The sequence below is a fragment of the Diceros bicornis genome, chromosome 31, assembly GCF_020826845.1.
Source record: "Diceros bicornis minor isolate mBicDic1 chromosome 31, mDicBic1.mat.cur, whole genome shotgun sequence".
Taxonomy (NCBI): Eukaryota; Metazoa; Chordata; class Mammalia; order Perissodactyla; family Rhinocerotidae; genus Diceros; species Diceros bicornis.
In genome coordinates, this window is record NC_080770.1 from 6432773 (window position 1) to 6451829 (window position 19057).

Here is a 19057-nt window from a genome sequence, read left to right on the forward strand (position 1 = left end):
GCTGCCCACACCTGACACCTGCTCATTCTCGCCTTGTTTGAACCCAGCCCGGCTGTGGCTCTGGCCCAGCTCTGTGTGGTACCCATGCCTCCTCCTGTCACCTCACCCCACTCCAAAAGCTGGCAAGGCAAGGTTACCCTCTCTCTTTGACAGATGAGGAAACTGAGGCCCCAAGTGCGTGAGCGTGTGGGCAGCAGTCACAGAGCCCAGCCTGAGGCCCAGTGTCCGTCCCACCTCATGAGGGTGAAGCCTTCACATGCTGAGGAAACCCGGATGGGCGAGGCCTGAAGAGGGCACATCCTGAGGAGGCAGGGAGGTGGGGAGGGGCCTCATTTGCAGCAAATATGTTCTGAGCCTGAGCCAGGGGCCTCTGCCGTGTCCTGGACCATTCAGATGTCTGCACTTCCCAAATGCACCGTATTCTCTGGCCTCGAGGACTTTGCCCAGGCAGCTCCCTCCACGTGAGACACTTATCCCCTCCCTCGGCCTGGCCAGCTCCGACTCGTCCTCCAGGTCTCGGCTTCAGCGCATTCAGTAATTCAACAACTATTTCCTGAGCTCCTACAATGGGGCAGGCACTGTCCAAAGCGAGCTGTTCGCAGGGAGCGAGAAGAGAAATGTCCTGCCCTCTCGGGGTTTCCAGTCTCCTGAGGTAACCACACGTTGCTGACACTGAATGAGTTGGGATGGGCCTGCGGCTGGGATAGGCAACCCCCAGTTCAGTGGCTTAACACCATGAAGGTCTGTTCTGCACTCATGTCACAGTCCAAATGGGTGGCAGAGGGCTCTGCTTCAGTGTCACTGCCATCCCCTGATCTCAGATGGGGTCCCCTTAGACCCTCTGTATCAGGCTGGCTGTGAGGGAAGAGGGAAGCACGGAGGGCTGGGCAGGGAGGTTGTATGGCTGGGTCTGGAGGGGTGTGCATGCCACTTCTGCCCACATTCTACTGACAAGAGCTTGGCCACACAGCCACACTTGACCGCAAGGAAGGCTGGAAAATGTCCTCTAGCTCTAATGTCCAGGTTTGGTGAACACCTGGTCACACTCTGTCGAGAGTTAGAATCACACAGACACTCTGTGTGAGTGTCCTGGGGCTGCTGTAACAATTCCCCAAACTCAGCGGCTTAAGAAACAGAAATTTATTCCCTCTCGGTTCTGGAGGCCAGAGGTCTGAAATCGAGGTGCTGGGAGGGCCGTGCTCTATCTGGAGGTTCTAAGGGAGGGTCCTTCCTGCCTCTTCCAGCTTCTGGAGGCTCCAGGTGTCCCTGGACCTGTAGCCGCATCCCTCCAATCTCTGGCTCCATCTTCCTGTGGCCCTCCCCTCTGCGTCCTCTCCTTTGCGTCTCTCTTATAAGGATACTTGCCATTGGATTTCCGGCACCCGTGATAATCCGAGATGACCTCCTCCTTTCAAGATCCTTAATGATTATATCGACATAGAGCTTTTTTCCAAGTAAGGCAAATTTCACGGGTTCTAGGGATTAGAACATGGGCAGATCTCTTTGGGAGCCACCTCTCAACCCACTAACGGGATCACCTGGACTTCTTTACATGGCAGCTGGCTTCCAGGGGCGCAGAAACAGAAGCTGCAAAGCCTCTGAAAGCCGAGGCCCAGAAGTCCCAGAACGTTATTTCCACTGCATTCTGTGGGTCGAAGCAGGTCACAGGGCCCACCCAGATTCAAGCGGAGGGAAGACAGAATACCCATCTCGATGGAGGTGTGGCAGAGACCCAGTGCAGTAGGGCACGAACCATGGGAGGGTGGTTGTGGTGGTCTTTGGAAACAACTCACGGGCGTATGTATGTGTTTTGGTGAAGGCCTCTGCCAAGGGGCCCGGGGATGTGCTCCCTGATGATGGGGTTATGATGAGGCTGAGGTAGAATTGCTCTGCTTGAGTGGGAGCCTCGAGCCCAGCTCAGCCATCAACTCACTGGGTGACCTTGGGCCAATCCCACTTTACTCAACAACGACCTACTGAGTACCTACTATGTGCCAGGCCCCAAGCCAGGCACTGGGGTCTCAGTGGTGAGCAAGCCAGGTCCCCATGGAATTTTCCGTCTTGTGTGTCTTGTGGGTGACAAAAGCTCATAAGTGGATAATCTGATCACTGAACATGACAAGTAGAAGAACAGCAAGGAGCTGGGCTGGAGAATCCCTGGGGACAAACAGGCCAGGATGAGCCTTGAGGGCAGAGACCTGGGGCATGATAAGAAGTCCTGCCCCATTCTGGGCCTCAGTTTCCTCCTCTGGACGTCGAGAGGGTTTGTCAGCAGTAGACTCAAACTACGTACCCTGGAGTCCTAGCATTCCCCAGGGGCACCCCAGGACTACTGCAAAAGGGGGCGGAGCAGGGGGCATCTAAAGGTTGTCACTAATTGGCCTAGAAGCTTCTGGTCAGCTCACAGTCCAGGTTCCAAGCCAGGCGTCCCAGGATCTGATCCCAGTGGCTGTCTGGGACAACATTTTCCCAGGACCCCTCTTGTTCTTCAATGGCCCTCCCACGGTTCTGGGCTTTGGGGAAACGGAGCCATTGGACCTGTCTGTTCATTGGACCCTCTGTTCCCCCCACAAGCCCAGAACAGACTCTGCACCAGAATGCTTGCTGCTGCTCCCTCACCTTTGACCTTAGGTCAGGAGAGCCCCAGGGACCCTATGCGAAGTGCCAGTGTCTCTCAAAGAGCTCAGGCTCTTTGGAGTCAGACCCTCCCCTCTGTGTGGCCCTGGGCGAGCCCCTTGCTCTCTCTGAGCCTCAGACTGAGCCCTTCCTCACAGGGGTGAGCAGAAAGGCAAGAGAGAGCCGGGTCCTCGGAAGCTGGCTGGAGGTCAGCTCAGGGAGAGAGGTAATTCCTCGGAGGAGTAAGGTCACGAGAAGTGGCAGGAAAGGCCCAGACTCCCGGGGACCCGCCCCTGGTGTCCCTGCCCCACCATTCTGGGAAGCTCTGGGCCCTGCTTGCCCTGTGGGGGTTGGGAGAGGCCTGGAGGTGAGTTAGTCAGAAGGCAAATCATTTACTTCAGCTCAGCAACCTTTATTCCTGTGTTCAGCCCCAGTGTTGGGCACTGGGTGGAGGTGGGGCCAGAGATGCCGAAGACAATAATCCCTTCCCCACTGTGGGCCTCAGTTTCCCACTCTGTCACGTGGGGAGGGAAGGCTTCCCCTACGTCCTTCATCAGGATACTGTGAGGATCGAAGCGACAATACACGGGCCTGGGCCTTTCAGCCACAGAGCACCAGCAGTGAGGTCCCTCAAGACGTGGTCCTTGCCCCGGGGGGGCTCACTGTCTGGGAGGGAGGCTCACGTCCCGCCCACCACTAGCCCCTGGCAGAAGGGCGGGTGGAGCCTGGCCCAGCCCCCAGTGATGTGTGAGAGCCTCTCAGCCGGGGGCCTGGCTTCACTGAGCTCTGTCCTGGAAGCTTATAACTGGTCTTCTGTGGGGCCAGCAGCATTGACACCCCCACTTCTGGGCAGGTTTCTAAGACCCTCATACATGTCACCATCCAGGGGACTCCCATGCCCAGAGGGCAGAGTCCACAAGGAGGCAGAGCTGAGCCCCCTTCTTCTCAGCCCAGCTGGGGTCTTTGCTGTGGAGCCTTGCAGTGGACGGCCAGAGTTGAGGGGCAACCACAGGGACCTCAAGTGAGCTGGTGGCAGAGGCCTCAGTGGGTCACGTAAGGAAGGCTGGAGCAGTCCACGTAGAGGAGGCCGCACCATCCACAGTCCAGAAGGGCCGAGAAGAGGTAGGTCAGCAGACATGGCTGTCTCATCCGGGTGTGGCAGGGGCCCCCACCGCTTCCAACCTCCTTAGCTGGTGGTGTCCAGAGAGGGCTGTGGGGAGGCCGGCCAGCTCAGGGTCACGCTGGGGAAGCTGGCAACGAAGCTCGCCCACCTTCTCCTTACCTGCTAGAAGACAGTGGGGTGGGGATCAGGCCCAGGTCCTTCAGCTGAGTGGTGGGCGTCAGGTGTTGTTCCACCTATAGCCACGAGGTGGTGGTAGACCCCAGAGACAAAAGCTCTGCTCACTAAAGGAAGGAGGAAGGGGCCAGGAGCTGGCAGCTCCCACCAAGGGGGTCCAATCCCTCCTTTTCCAGGGGAGAGGGGAGCACAAGTTGTAACCCTGGGGAAGTTGTACTGGCTTATCTCCTTGCTTCCAGCAAGTTCTGCCCATTCAACACACTGACAGATTAATCATCTTAGAACAGCTCTGACCATGTCACTGGCCTGCTCTAAAACCATCCGTGACTCCCCAGTGCCTGTGGGATAAATCCCAAACGCCTTCAGTGCCCTCTGAAATATGGTTCCTGGATCTCTCTCTCCAGCTTCATCTTCAGATAGTTCTATTGTCTTCTTGGTCTATGGCCCCGGATGTTTCTACTTCTGAGCCTTTGCTGCCCTGGTCCCTCTCCTTGGAGTCCCCACTCTCCCCGCTCCCGTCATCAGCCCTCAGCCAAACCTGTTGATACTGTCTCAGCCATAGCCGCTTGTCTCTTTGCTGAACGTGGATCAGCTGCTCCGTGTCCCCCAGGCCCCCTGGCAGCCACTCCTGACCGGGGGCGTCCAGCCCTTCCGGGCCTCCGTCTGAGGACCAGGACTTCTCACGCCCGTGTCTGAGGCTCAGTGCCCGGCGCCGTCGGCCCTCCAGGGGCCTCCCCCAGGACTCTTGGAGCTTGCCATAGGAGGGCCGGGGTCCTCGCAAGGACTGGCTGCGTAGCCCTATCCCCATGGTTCTGGAGGCTGCAGGCGTAGGACTGCTCCAACCCCTTGGCAAGTGACTGGCCCTCTGAGATGGCCTGGCGCCTCCACCCACCTGACAGGAGCTCCCTTGGGGGCAAAGGTTAGAGTTACTGAGGTGGCCACCATAAACCAAAGGGCAGACCATCGGGAGCTTCCCTGAGTCACCCTCGTCACCGCCTCTCCACCTTCTAGGGAAAGGGTGCAGGCCTCTTCCTCCTCCTCCTCCTCCAGGCAGCCTTCCCTGACCACTCCAGCCCTGAAGAGCTTGGCCTTCCCTGAGCTCCTGCGGCCCTGGCTGTCCAAACTCATTCCGTCAACAGTGAGAACAGATGGCTCAACAGCAAAACAGAGACGGGCTTTTAAGAAACAGAACAGCTCCAACCTAGAATAGTCAAATTCACAGAGACAGAAAGTAGCATGGTGGTCTCCAGGGGATGAGGGGAATGGTGAGTTGTTTACTGGCTATAAAGCTTGAGTTTCTCAAAATAAAAAAGTTCTGGAGATTGGTTGCACAGCAATGTGAACGTATGTACCACTACTGAATTGGACATAAAAATGGCTAAGATGGTAAATTTTATGTTTATGTATATTTTACTACAATCTGAAATTTAAAAAAGGAAAAGAACATCTCCAGGATGGGAGTCAAGAGGCTTGGATTTTTTTCCCGGCCTGGCTCTGCCTCTCATTTTCCAGCACAGAATAAAGAGCTCAGGCTCTAAGGAGAAAATGCCTCTGGGGAAATCAAGGTTCTGTCACTCGCAGCTGTGCGGTCTTGGGCACATTCTCCCCCTGGTTTCCTCATCTGTAACAGGGACAAATAACTCAGGTAATTGTTGTGAGGATTAAATGTGATAATGCTGGGCCAAGCATTAAAAGTGAGTTGGTGGTATTCGTTATCTTGGGCAAATCCCTTCCCCTTGAAGTCAATCTTGTCATCTGTAAAACGGGTTGTTGCGAAAATCAAATGAAATCGTGAATGTGGAGGCATGTAAGAGCGAGACTACCAGCAGCAGCTCTTTCTCCCAAGACAGGAAAAAGAGAAATGTCCCGGGCTGGACTAGTAGATCCGCAGAATCATAGACCTTGAGGGCTGAAAGGGACCTCACACATTTGGTCCACACTCCTTTTTGTTTTAAGCACTGTTTTCTGAGCACTTTTACTGGTTCTGGAGCTAATCCCTCTGTGTATTTCATTGAAATCCCATGATAGTCCTATGAGGTGGGCATTGATACCCATTTTACAGATCAGGAAACTGAGGCTCAGAGAGATCAAGCACCTGGCCAGAGAGCATGCCCAGTAAGTGGCAGAGCTGGGACTCCCACCCTGGTTGGCCTGGCTTTTGAGCCCATGCTTCAACCACTCTGCTCTCCTGCCCGAGCGTTAGTGGCAGAGGCAGGAGCGGAAGCCAGGCATTCTGCCTCCTCTGTGTTTAGGCTGCTGCACAGGGCGCCCCGTCTGGCTCACCCCAGACTTCTCCCGACCCCCTATTGTCTGGCTTTGCTCTCTGTCCTCTCTTGGAGTTGCTAGGCCTTCCTTGGGTGAAGGGCCTCTTCATATCCACCAGGCTCAGCTCCCCGCCAGAGGAGCTAAGGCAGGGCCAGTGTGAAGAGGAGAATGCAGCAAACGGGCCCTGGCCCTCTGCCCCGGCCTGTCCCAAAGGCCGCTTCATTCCAACCCTGACCACACCCTAATGTCTCATCCATAGGCCAACCCTGACCCTGGTTAAAAAGCAACAAAACCATTACACTCTCTTCAGTGCCCTCACCCCAGCAGAGTCAACTAAAGTCCCCACTCTCTCCAGAGGCCGAGCCGGGGAAGAGCTTGCTGACTCACAGGCTTCCGAGACGGTGGGTGAATCACTCGCTCTTGCGTCGAGCGTATGGCTGCTGAATACCCTCTTGCCAAGCATGAAATCTTACAACAATTTCCCAAGTCCACAGAGGACAAGGAGAAAATATGTGTTCTCTTCCTCCCCTCCCCACTGCCTCTCTGCCTGCGTCACCCGGCAAGCTCTTACTCCCTTTCCAGACCCTGCTCCCCTGGAAGCCTGCCCAGATCCCTCAGTTCAGCGGTCCCCTCTCCACCCACCCAATACACAGTGGCAGCAATTACACACATCTGCCTTTCCCCACCACTCCACGTCCTTGAAGGCTAGGACAATGTCTTTTTCATCTCTGTGTCTGCAGGACATGGCATAGTAAACACTTGGTCTTAAATATTGGACACTATTAATTGTCTATTGCTGTGTAACAAATTATCCCAAGACTTAGTGGCTTAAAGCAACACTCATGTATGACCTCACAGTTTCTGTGGGTCAGGACTCCAGGCATGGCTTAGCTGGGGCCTCTGGCTCAGGGTCCCTCGCAGGCTCTAGTCAGGGGGCTGCAGTCATCTGGAGGTTCGACTGGGGATGGATCTGCTTCCAAGGTGGTTCTAACAACTGTTAGCAGGACTCGGTTCCTTGCGGGTTGTTGGACTGAGGCCTCAGTTTCTTGATGGTTGGTGGCTCTTACCATGTGGGCCTCTCCCAAGGGCAGCTCACAACGTGGCAGCTGGCTTCTGCCAGAGCCGGCAAGGGAGAGGGCAAGAGATGGTGGGTGAGCAGAAGCCAGAGTCTTTGGGGAACCAAAGACTTGGACGTGATCTTGGACGTGACCTCCCATCACTTATATAGTATTCTGTTCCTTTAACTTGAGTCATCAGGCCCAGCCCACACTGAAGGGAGGGATCCCACAGGGCATGAACACCAGGAGATGGGACGGTTGGGGGTCATCATGGAGGCTGCCTATCCATGAGACCTGGAGTCCAAACCCATCCTATGCCTGAATTTAAAGCCCCACCCTTTCACATGTTAGCTGTGTGCTTTCAGTGAGTGGCCTAACCTCATGTGCCTAGTTTCTCAGGTATAAAATGGGAATAATACCTTATTTCATCAAATCTAAGATGTCATCGATGGAAAGATAGCATTATTTTATACACCATTAAAAAGAATACCCACTGCCCATTCATTGGAAGACGTGACCCTTTCAGAGAGGTTAAAACGTGGGGGGAAAAAATGTGTGCCTTGGAATTAATGCAACACACAGTACCTATTTCCTAAGGTGGTTCTGAGACTTAAATGACTGGTGTCATTTAAAGTTGTTGTGAGGGGCCGGCCCCGTGGCTTAGCGGTTAAGTGCGCGCGCTCTACTACTGGCGAACCAGGTTTGGATCCTGGGCACGCACCGATGCACTGCTTCTCCGGCCATGCTGAGGCTGCCTCCCACATACAGCAACGAGAAGGGTGTGCAACTATGACATACAACTGTCTACTGGGGCTTTGGGGAAAAAAAGGAGGAGGATTGGCAATAGATGTTAGCTCAGAGCCGGTCTTCCTCAGCAAAAAGAGGAGGATTAGCATGGATGTTAGCTCAGGGCTGATCTTCCTCACAAAAAATAAAAAAAAATAAAGTTGTTGTGAGGTTCAGATATATGGAAGGCTGCAAACTGGGGCAGGCTGCCCAGACGTTCCTTCTTACTAGTGAGCCAGTGAAATTAGTCCACATCTACACGCTGCAGTAAAGATCTTGTTTTGATCGTGCCTAGGTGCAGGGTAGAATTTCCGCCCCCGGAAAAGGAGAGATTCTCGTGTACATAAAGGAAAGTGCCTTAAAACTGACACCAAGTGCTGAAGGTGCACTGAAGAGAATGGGAGCCCACATCGGGCTTGGGGATGGGGAGAATCTGGGCAGACTCCCTGGAGGAGGTGATGTTGGAATTCAGTCTCGAGGGCAGGGAGGACTGGTGCAGTAGAGATGGGGGTGGGATCCTGTGGGTGACCAGAGCCAGGGAACACACAGGATTGCCCTAGGGTGGGAGAAGAATCTGGAAAGACAGACTAGAGCCCACTCTCCAGGGCCAGGAAGAGGAATCTGACTTGGTGAGGCAAGAGGGACTGAGTGGACCCTGTGTTCCAGGAGCCTTACCTCTGTGATCGCATTTCCCCCTCACACTACTCTGGGGCTTGGGGCTTAGCCCCATTTTTCAGGTAGAATAACAGAAGCTCAGAGAGGTGAAGCAACTTGCCCAAAGACACAAAAGTCAGCAGTGGGCTTTGAATCTAAACCTGCAGAGTCAGGCCAGCAGAGCCCTCGGCAAATGTGTGTTCCATCCCCCATGGGTCGGGCGTGGGTCTTCACGCTCCTGACAGGATGATCAGACAGAACTCTAAGCCTAATAGTTAATGCCTCTAGAATTTTCCTTGAAAATATGATGCCCACCAGAAGTGAGGCCAGGGGCTGTGCAGATATACACATTTGATTTAAAATTGTCTGCGTTATGTTTCAGCTGATAATGTATCTCTTTGCCTGCACAGCTCATATAATACAGTACGTTTTGGGGAACTAGTTCTTTTACTTCAGAACGAGGGCACCAGATGTGCCCCACTCTTTGGGTGTGCATTTCCCCACAGGAAGCTAGAATGCCAGGCTGTCAGGTTCAACGGCAGACTGTGGCCACCTATCACCTGGAGAAACCAAACACAGAGAACGATAAATAATAATGACGCTACTGATTATAAAAGATCTCACGTTCTGAGCACGGGCTCCGCGCCAGGTGTTGTGCTCAGGGCTTCCTGTACGGAGTCCCCACAGCCCTCCGAGGAATAACCCAGGAGGGTTAGTCTCAGTTTACAGACAAAGCAGTTGAGACCAATATGTGCAGGAGCCTGGAGCTGGTAACACAGGGGCTCTTGCACTTTTTCAAATATACAGGACCTGAAAATTACTAATGAAGGCCCCGTCCCTTCTCCTGTCTGAGCCTACTTCTCATCTGTAAATGGGGCTGAGCGAAGACAGGTCTGGGCAGGGGCCTGAGAAGCTGTCTGTAGGATCATGTCCCAGGTGGTCTGTGTCTTGTGGGAAAACTTGGAAACATAATTGCTCCAGGCCCTTTCGCCTCCTCCGAGGTCTATGATCTTAACTCAAATTTCAGACCAAAGCCCTTCCTTTGGATCTGAATTCTGCACATTCTCTCCTTCTCTTTTCCCCCAAGGCAGCCAGTGGAGCAGAAAAAGCACAGCCTGGGGAGCCAGGGACTAGAGGCCCAGTCCTGGATCTGCCCCTGATGAGCTGTATGATCCAGAGAGAAGTCATTTCCTTTCTCTGAGCCTCAGTGTCCACATCTGCAAAATGGGTACAGCATCCCTGCCTGGGGATGTTGGAAGAACGAGAAGAGCTATGGCTCAGAGTGAGGGGGAGGACCTTATCCCTCTTCTGCCTCAGACCATGGGCAGAGGCCTTGGTGTGGACCTGGGGAAGGGCCGGGGCTGCAATCTGCTAGACCGAGGCCCACCTTGGCAGGTGGAAGGTCTGACTGACTCGTAGAGATCCCATGATGGCAGGAGACCCAGTGGAACCCTCTAGACTAAATGACCAGAGTAGGAAGAGGCCGAAAAGACAGGATGGGTCCCTGGGGGTGGGAGGCTATGGGGTTAACGGAGCCTGCAGACCACAGTAGAGGAAGCGTTGGGATTGAGTTTCCCCCCCAACCCAAAAACTGCTCTTGGGTGGCCACGGCAAGGGCACAGGGTAGCCCCACACAGTTGTACAGTTTCCACACTGCACAAACACACCTGGCTGAAGGAGTAAGCTGGGACTGCAATCCAACTCTTGGTTTGTTGGCTCAGCTGTGCTGGCGTGACTCTGCCCCTGCCCCAAGAAGGGCCTTAGCATTAGCATGCCACTCAGAAGGGCATCTTTTCCGCATTGTCACGAGGCACAGCATGTGTTAGCAGCAGTTGTGAATGGGAGTCACCCCTAGAGTCTGGGTGGAGTGAGTTGTACCCCTCGAGGAAATGGGGGGAGGGAAACAGATCAAAAAGAGCAGATGAGTGAGTCCTGAACCCCCTTGCACCCCCATCACACACCCTGAGGGTTCTGTGCTGCTTAGAAGAATAGAAGACACAACTTCACCCCGCAGAAAAGAACTGTTTTGGAAAAGGACTGTTTTGTTGGTACTTCAGGCAGTGAGTGGGCGTGTCCCCAGGGGCCTAGGTGCCCTGCTGTCTGCCCATGATTAAGGGTTTAACCCTGAGGTCTCACCAGCAGTCAGGCTATTTGAGGCTCCAGCTGCCAGAATTTGGTTAATTAAAAAAAAAAAAAAAAATGACTTTCTTTTATCATCCCAGGACAAGGATCTGGGGCATCTAGGTTTCCTTGTGAGATGCTCAGGGCAAAGCCAGCCTTCTGAACTGTAAACACAGAGGGATGGGCTGTTTCGGGGCTCATGGTGACTGCTACAGTTTGAGGGGTCCCCAAACCCCTCAAACTTTGTCTGGGAGTCCCCATCCTCCTGGGTGCTTCCGCTTACCCAAGCCTCCTCGTCCTAACTGCTCCTGGCCTTCCCCACAGCCCCCTCTCAGGCTGTGCTTCCTGAACCTGCTGGCAAGCTGTCCTCACTGACCCCTCCATGCCTCGACCCCATCATGCCTCCTTGCCTTTGCTTGGGCTGTGTATGGGATCCCTTTTACCAGTATAGTCACCTGATAAGCTAGCTAGCTATCATCTGTCTGTCTGTCTGTCTGTCTGTCTACCTATCTACCTATCACTCCCGCCAGGAAGCTCTCCAAGGCCCCCCTCATTGGGCAAGGGACCCCTCCTTGGACTCCCATAGCACTCTGGCCATTATCTCTAGACAGTACCACACTGTTTTGAAATCGAGTGCTTTGAGGTCTATGTGCCCCACTGGTCTAGGAGCAGCTTGGGGACAGGAAAGTTGCTCCTTTTCACTGCGTCTCTATTGAGTGCTGCTGGAATGGCTGCGGAGTGAACATGTCTCATTGTTTGCCACCATCCATCCTCCTTCCTGGGCCGGGGCACTGTCGACGCCACCCTCCTCAGAATTTGCTCCTCCTAACAGTCTGTGCCCCACCTCTTTAACTTTCCCCTTCCTCTTAAGGGTGGTGCCCTCTGACTCCTCTCTCTGTTGGTGGACTCAGCCTCTGGGGCAGGCAGTCCTATTCACTCCATAGTTTTGATATTTTTTGCTGCGGAAAATTCGCCCTGAATCAACATCTGCGCCAATCTTCCTCTATTTTGTATGTGGGTCGCCGCCACAGCATGGCCGCCAACGAGTGGTGTAGGTCCGCACCTGGGAACCGAACCAGGGCCACTGAAGCAGAGCACGCTGAACTTCACTAGGCCACAGGGCCAGCCTGTCACTCTGTAGTTTTAATCACTAAGCGTGAGCTAATGACTCCCATTCCTTCATTTGCCAACTATTCATTAAGCAAGTATTGTGTGCCAAACTCAACTCTCGTAGAGATAATATTCAAATGTAAGGTGGGAACGGGAGTATAGAAGATAAACAAAAACTAAGAACTTTCCAGAAAGTGATCGAAACTAAGAACTTTCCAGAAAGTGATCGATACTAAGAAGCAAGAAAGCAGACATACTCCCAGCCTCACAGGGGCCCATGAGCTGCTCTGCAGCCACCCCGGATCGTTTCCTCCCAACAGAGCTTTGCTGCCTGTGCCCTGTGCACCAGACCTAGACTCCCAGCCAGCCCTCCACAGGCTGGTCTCAGCCTCTCTACCCAGTATCACCTTCCCCTAAATCTTCCTAGGAACTCAGCCAAGTTTCTCAAGCTTCCCAGGCCACAAGAATCAGTTGGGGCTTGTTAAAAAGAATAAGTAAATAAGATTCCTGGGCCACACCTCGGATTTACTGAGCCTTACTCAATCAGAATCTATAGGGGCTGGGAGTCCAGGAATCCGTTTTGTTTTTAAAGAGCCCCAGGGGATTCTTATCATCAAGGAAGTCTGGGTAACAATTTCCCTAGGTCTCTCAGTGGATCTCAATGCTGACCCACACTAGAAATATTTGGAGAGATTCTAAAACTAGCAATGCAATGCAGAAGATCCTGTTCCCCAAAAATGGACTTAAGTGGTATTCTGCTGGTGATTCTAAGACCTCTGAGTTGGTGGTTAATATGCACAAGAGCCATGGGTGGGACACAGGAATCTGTGCTTCCCACTAGCACCCTGTCCTAAGGAGATTCTGTCCCTAGTGGTGCAGAAGCCCACTCTGAGAAATGCTTCTTTTTTTTTTATTTTTATTTTTTGTGAGGAAGATCAGCCCTGAGCTAACATCCACCCCAATCCTCCTCTTTTGCTGCGGAAGACCGGCCCTGGGCTAACATCTGTGCCCATCTTCCTCCACTTCATAAGGGATGCTGCCACAGCATGGCTGGACAAGCGGTGCCTGGGTGCGCGCCCGGGATCCGAACCCGGGCCGCCAGCAGCGCGCGAACATTTAACCGCTACGCCATGGGGCCAGCCCCGAGAAATGCTTCTTCTAGCCGCATTGGACTCCTCTCCTAGGCTTTCACCTGGGCAGTTTTCTCTTTCTAGAGTGGAATACCCCTTCCCACTTTGTCCTCCTGGGGACCTCATCTTGGAGGCAGGACATAGCCTGGATGAAGAGGTGTTTTGTTTCCTAATCTAACTTGAACTAGATAATTTATATGTCTGAGCTAACTGTTCAAAACCCATACTTTTGTTCACAGCTAGTGACCATTTCTTAGTTCTCAATTAGTTCTTTGTTCAGACCTCCACCTGGTGGTGTTGATGTAAGATTCTCCTGAACCTGGGTGGAGCCATTTGCCCTCTGCTCTAGACCCGGGAGTTCACAGGGACCAGCCAGGATTGAGCCAACATGTCACAGCCCCTGTAGCATGGCCAGCTCTAGAACAGGGCCTTGCCTTTTCTGAGGGACACAGGGACTCAGGTCTTACATGTATGCAGCAGGGGAGAGAAGATACAGGCCAGAAGTGTAGAAGTCACAAAGTAGGCACACACTAGAAGAGTAATAGGGACGACAACTGAACAACAGACTCAGCGTCCATCAAGTCCAACTCCTTTTTTTTTTAAAGATTTTATTTATTTATTTTTTTTCCCCCAAAACCCCAGTAGATAGTTGTATGTCATAGCTGCACATCCTTCTAGTTGATGTATGTGGGACGCGGCCTCAGCATGGCCAGAGAAGTGGTGCGTCGGTGCGCGCCCAGGATCCGAACCCGGGTCGCCAGCAGCAGAGCGTGCGCACTTAACTGCTAAGCCACAGGGCCGGCCCAAGTCCAGCTCCTTTTATGAGGAAATTCAGTCCAGAGAGGGAGGAGACCTGCCCAAGGTCACTCAACTTTAACTCTTTCCTGCACAAAGAAAGTTGTGAGGTAGAAGGAGCCCCAGGACTTGGACATCTAATAGAATGTGAGCTCTATGAAGGGACAGTAGGATGGAGTTCAGGCAGATAGATGGAAGGAAGGTCAAGGAAGCTGGAGGGACAAACACAACAGACAACAGAGTCAGAGAAGAGAACGGAGTTGCAATATTTCTCCACGCTCAATAAGCAATTTCTAGTTAACAAGATGTTCTCATAGTCCTTGGTCCTCCCAACTGTCTGGAATCAGGTTATTTTTTCTCAATACCCTGATTAGCATCTGATGTACCGTATATTTTACTTGTTTATCGTCTGTCTGTCCTCACTGGAAGACAGAGATTTTGGGTTGTTTTGGTCACTCCCGTATCCCCCGGTTGGCACAGAGCCCCGCTTATGAAGCTTTCCGTTCAACCAAACCTTCTAAACCTTCTAGGTCCTGAGTGGCCTCAATTTGTAGATTCGGAAACTGAGGCTCAGAGAGGTGAGGATGCTTGTCCAAGGTCACACAGACGGACTCCTGCCCATCACCACCACCCCCACAGCTGCGAAAAGACAAAATCACGTAAACCCGCGTGGCACAAGCGCCCTCTCTTTCCTCCTGCCCTTCGCCAAACGCTTTTCCTCCGATCTCTTCCCCATCCGCTCGCCCGCATCCCTGAGGCCCGGTGCTATCTGTTATGCTTGCGGCTTTGAGAGACACGTGCTGCTCGCCTGAATGAATCGGAGGACCCACCCCCGCCGACAGCCAATCACAGCCTGTCGGAGCCCGACCACTTCCGCCTATTGGGGGCCGCGGCTGCAGCCGTGCGGCCCACGTGGGGCTCTGGAGACAGAGGAGTAGGCGGTGGTGCGCAAGGGGCGGGCTCTGCCGGCCTCGTCTCCAATCCAGGGGCCCGCCGGGGACGCGAGGGGCGGGGCTGACGTGGGGCGCCAAGGCTTAAACGTGACGGGCAGGGGGGTGTAGGGAGGAGTCCTGGGCGGGAGAGTGGTGAGTGACGGAGGACACTGTCCAATAACAGGAGGGGTTTGGCTGCCTGAGCCAATAAGAAGTCCGTAAGGCGGGGCCGAGACTGCAGCAAGTTCGGTTGCGCGGAGACCGCAGCTGTTCCCTGTCAGTGGAGGCAGCGGCGGTAGAGGCGGTGGCGACGACTTGCGGCGGCAGCGAGGAGGTGAGTGCCGGCGGCGCCGCGCACCTTCCTCTTCCCGCGGCGGGTCGGAGCGGGTGGGCGTGCGCCGGCGCCGCAGCGGGGGACGCTTATGTAAGGGTCGCGCGCGCAAAGGCGGTGCGGGCTCCACGAGTGACTGCTGGACGAGGCGGCGGCGGGCGGTGTGCGGCGCGACGTGACGTGCGCCGCCCCTCCCCTCCCCCTCCCGCGGAGACGGCCGGCGCGGGCCCGCCCCCTCGCTCCGGGGCCCCCCGCCCCGCCCCCGGGCCCGCGGCCCCGGAGCATCCCTCCCGTGCGGGCGTGGCCGGGCCTCGTCCGCCCCGCGCCCCTGCCGGCGGCCTTATTCCTGTTCTCGGGCCCATTTTGCAGATGGAGAAACTGACGCCCGGAGCCCTAAAACGCCTCACGCCAGGTCCCTGAGGGTTCGAACCCCAATCTGTCAGAATCGGGAGCCCGAGTTTTCCCCATCATACTGGAAGTTGCTCAGCTCTGAAGAAAACCGCGGCGTGTAAGGCGAGGTTTTCCCGTATCCCAAGTGCCCGCGCTCCGCCCCTCGTAGCATCCTGCTAGTAACTTTGCGGGGTATCTCGGTTCCACTTAGTTTCGGGTGAGGACGCTTGAGGCACCCAGAAGCAGTGATTTCGCCCAAGGCTGCTCTGCTAGGGGGAGGCGGGGCTGGGCTCAGTCCGTTATTTCTGTGGCTGTTAGCAGTTTACAACGTGCGCTCAGCCCGGGGTGGTGAGGAGCGGCGGGCGGGCCGAGAGGTGCCCTCCAGGGCATGGAGTCAGAGCCCTGGCTTCGAGGACCTGCCATGCAGGTTCCTCCTAGCGTGACTTGCTTTGTACTTTGTGTGAGTTGTTTCGCTTCTGGGGAGCTCTTTCCTCATCTCACGAATGCTGGGGTGAGGCCAGGTCCCTAGGTCCCTGGCAGCTTTGACATTCTTAAACATCTGGTTGTTCATTTTGTGAAGAGAGTAGATGAGGGCTCATCATCCCCATTCTGCAGCCGAGAAAACTGAGGCTCAGAGAGCTGCCGCTATTTGCCAAATCACAGCTAGAGTCTCCCCAGCATGTGCCTTCCCTGTTACTTCCTTACCCACTGCTACCAGCAGCCTTGGCTTCCCCTTGGCCCTGGTCCCCTGCCTGGGATGCAAATACTTCTGCTGGGGGTGGATGTGCTCGGCATTTCTGTTCACTCGTGGCTACAGCTGTTCTGTTTGCCCAGTCTTCATCTTAACTCTTGAACTCTTAATCGAATTTTTTGCACATCTACCATGTTCGGAGCCCTCGCCTGGGCACTCAGAGAAGACCTGGGTGATGAGATTAATCCTTGTCCTAGAACTGGCAACAGACTGACTGGGGGAGAGAAAAAGGAACAGAACTTATGAAGCAGGTCAGAGTGCCCAGATGTCTGTAGAGAGCCTTCATGGGTGAAGCAGGGGCCCCAGGAGAACGTGGAGGAGGAAGTTAAGTAGAGGCCAGAAAATCAGGGCAAACCACACACTAAGGCCAGGGAGAGGAGAAAGGGACTGGTGGGGGGCTGGATGAGGATGGAGTCGGGGAGGCTTTGCCGATGAGCTGCCTCATAAGCCTCTTTTGATTCCTCTGGAGCCGGCAGTGAAGAAGCAATGATTGGATTTGAGCAGCCGAGGTTTTATTGTGGAGGAGAGGTGAGTTGTAAGCAACTAGAACCTGCAAGAGAAAGGCTGAGGAAGGTGGAAGGAGAATGTGGGGGAAATAGCGCTTCCCAGTTGAGTGTGAGAAGTTGGGTGGCTCACCGCCAAGAGGCCTCTTTGGGAGATGGAAGAAGGCGAGGGTACTTGCTAAGTGCAGGTGGGTCAGAGTGAGATTGGGTCCACAGTTGCCGGCATGCTTGTTTGGGCTCTGAGGGCGCAGCAGGAGGTCTGAGCCACAGGTTGTATCTGTTTGCATTCTCGTAAGCAATTTGAGAGCAGGCGTCCTGTGTTTCTTGTGGCTACCCTACTCTGCCGGAAGGGACTTTGTTCACTATAGTTGCTCAATATCTGTTTGTTGAACTGAATTAGGCTGCCATCCACAGTTTACCCCGAAGTTCCCGCTGCGCCTTATCTCCTTCTCTCTCTCTACTGGAGCTTGCTCCAGCTTGACTGATGCCACTCTGTGCCAGTTGTCACCTCCAGGATCACCCCTCAGGAAGGTTTGCCTTGGCGGCTGTAGCCCTGTGGATCCCTCCTGCCTTTAATGTGCTGGTACAGGCAACTTGCCCTTTTTCTGTGCTGCTCCTTGCTTTCTCCTTTCCAGTACCCCAGTACCCCAGTACCCCAGGTGCTGTGCTAGGTGCTTGTCCTCCCAAAACAGCTCTCGGAGGCCCTAGGACCATGGCAGGGCTGGACTGCAGACCCAGGTCTCTCTCCAAGTTGCAGTTCTCTGGGTCCCTCTTCCCTGTGTCCTCAGAGTCCCTAACGCAGTGCTGGAACAAGTAGGCGCTTGACACATGTTTTGGATGAATTAGTAGAAAATGGCTCATACTGGAGCTGGCCCAGTGGGGTAGCAGTTAAGTGCGCGTGCTCCGCTGCAGTGGCCCAGGCTTCACAGGTTCAGATCCCGGGCGCGCACCAACGCACCGCTTGTCAAGCCACGCTGTGGCGGTGTCCCGTATAAACAAATAGAGGAAGACGGTCACGGATGTTAGCCCAGGGCCAATCTTCCTCAGCAAAAAGAGGAAGATTGGCAATAGATGTTAGCTCAGGGCTAATCTCACACACACACGCACGCACGCACGCACGCACACCCCCCCCAAAACAAAAACAAACAAGAAAATGGCTCAAACTGGAAATCAGTGAGGAGGGAAAGGTGGAAGTTGGGGAACCAGGAAAGGAGTCACATTTGGGGGCTGCAGGGATGATGATTGTATGTCAGTGAGTCTGGGGGAGCCCTGGGCAGGCCCCAGACTGTCCAGCTCTCTCTCTAGCACCCTTCCGCATGCCCTGGGTGCCTTCCTCAGGTAAACGTTTTCCTTGAGGATTGCTGTGGGCCTTCTCTTTGGCTGCCTCCCAATAGCATCTTACCCTCTTCTGAGCGGGCCCCTGCTTCCCAGGTCCAGAAAGTGTCCCTGTCTGGGGGCTAGTTTCTCATCTGGAGACTTCTTCGCAGAAGTGGGGCATTTGCCTGCTCACTCTGAAACCTCACCTGGGCCTCACTGGCCATCCCTTCACCTCTTTTCTTAGCTGCCTCTAGTCTCAGCTGTGGATCCTCTGCCACACTGCCGAAGGAGTAGGGCCTGCTGGTGGAAGATGGGAAAATGAGGGAAGGAAGAAACTCTTTCCTCTTGCCTACTGAATGAAAAGATACGATTCCACCTCTTGGGCTCTTTCTTCCATTTGACCCTGCAGGTACCCTCTGGACCTCAGCCCTCGTAGGAGACGATTCACTGTTGCCCCCACACTGGTTTCTTAGTGTCCCTCCTCCTCTCTCGTTCCCAGTGACCTTGTTCTCTGCAGGGCCTCTCCTCATCTTGTCCTGTCAAAATTAAATTATTCTTTAAGACTCAAGCTTTCCTACATTAAGTCTTGCCAAATCTATTCAGTTGGACGTGGGTTCTCTCTTTTAGTATTAGTAATGATAAAGAGTGATTGATTGTTATTAATAATAAAAGTCAACCTTTATTGAGCTCTTACTATATGGTAGCAGGGACTTTGCCAAGTTCTTTACCTGTAACATCTTACTGATTATCACAGCCCGACCACAGAGGTACTGTTCGATCCTTGGTTACAGGTCCACCCCGGGCTGTCCAGCTTAGCGTCCCCGTGTGGGCCCCTCTCACATAGCATCCGTTTTTACCCTCTTTTAGCTAGCCCCCAACAACTTGCTTTTTGTCACTGTGGGAGCAGAGCCTGTGCCGTCTGGCATGGTGCCTTATGCAAGGTATGTGCTCAGTAAATATTTTATTGAATTGAATGTTCCAAACATTCATTTTCAGCCTTG

The 19057-nt window shown here is 54.0% G+C and overlaps 3 protein-coding genes across 6 annotated transcripts in view; 1 reads left to right on the forward strand and 2 right to left on the reverse strand.

The window, feature by feature from the left end:
• Window positions 1-3802: 3802 nt before the first annotated feature.
• On the reverse strand, window positions 3803-4721 carry C31H11orf86 (chromosome 31 C11orf86 homolog). Its single transcript, XM_058527685.1, has 2 exons — window positions 4452-4721; window positions 3803-3901 (listed from the first exon to the last, which is right to left on the reverse strand). The coding sequence occupies exons 1-2, from the start codon at window positions 4719-4721 to the stop codon at window positions 3803-3805; spliced, it is 369 nt and encodes a 122-aa protein (XP_058383668.1).
• Window positions 4722-14709: 9988 nt separating this feature from the next.
• LOC131395880 (uncharacterized) lies at window positions 14710-18280 on the reverse strand. Its single transcript, XM_058527686.1, has 2 exons — window positions 18263-18280; window positions 14710-15423 (listed from the first exon to the last, which is right to left on the reverse strand). Exons 1-2 carry the CDS (start codon window positions 18278-18280, stop codon window positions 14710-14712), a joined length of 732 nt encoding a protein of 243 aa, XP_058383669.1.
• The window catches only part of PC (pyruvate carboxylase), a 103772-nt gene continuing 99748 nt past the window's right edge, over window positions 15034-19057 (forward strand). For 2 of the 4 annotated variants that reach the window (XM_058526290.1, XM_058526287.1), the window contains exon 1: window positions 15524-15603. The gene's annotated coding sequence lies outside the window, so the exon portion shown is untranslated. The other 2 variants (XM_058526288.1, XM_058526289.1) reach the window with 2 other exon arrangements.

Bases quoted from the DNA above. Each gene is read 5' to 3' on its own strand.
- C31H11orf86 (XM_058527685.1), bottom strand. From the start codon at position 4,721: ATGGGGATAGGGCTACGCAGCCAGTCCTTGCGAGGACCCCGGCCCTCC. The intron at 3,902-4,451 runs GTTTGGCTGAGG...ACTGTCTTCTAG, and splicing joins GGCTGAGACAGTATCAACAG to CAGGTAAGGAGAAGGTGGGC.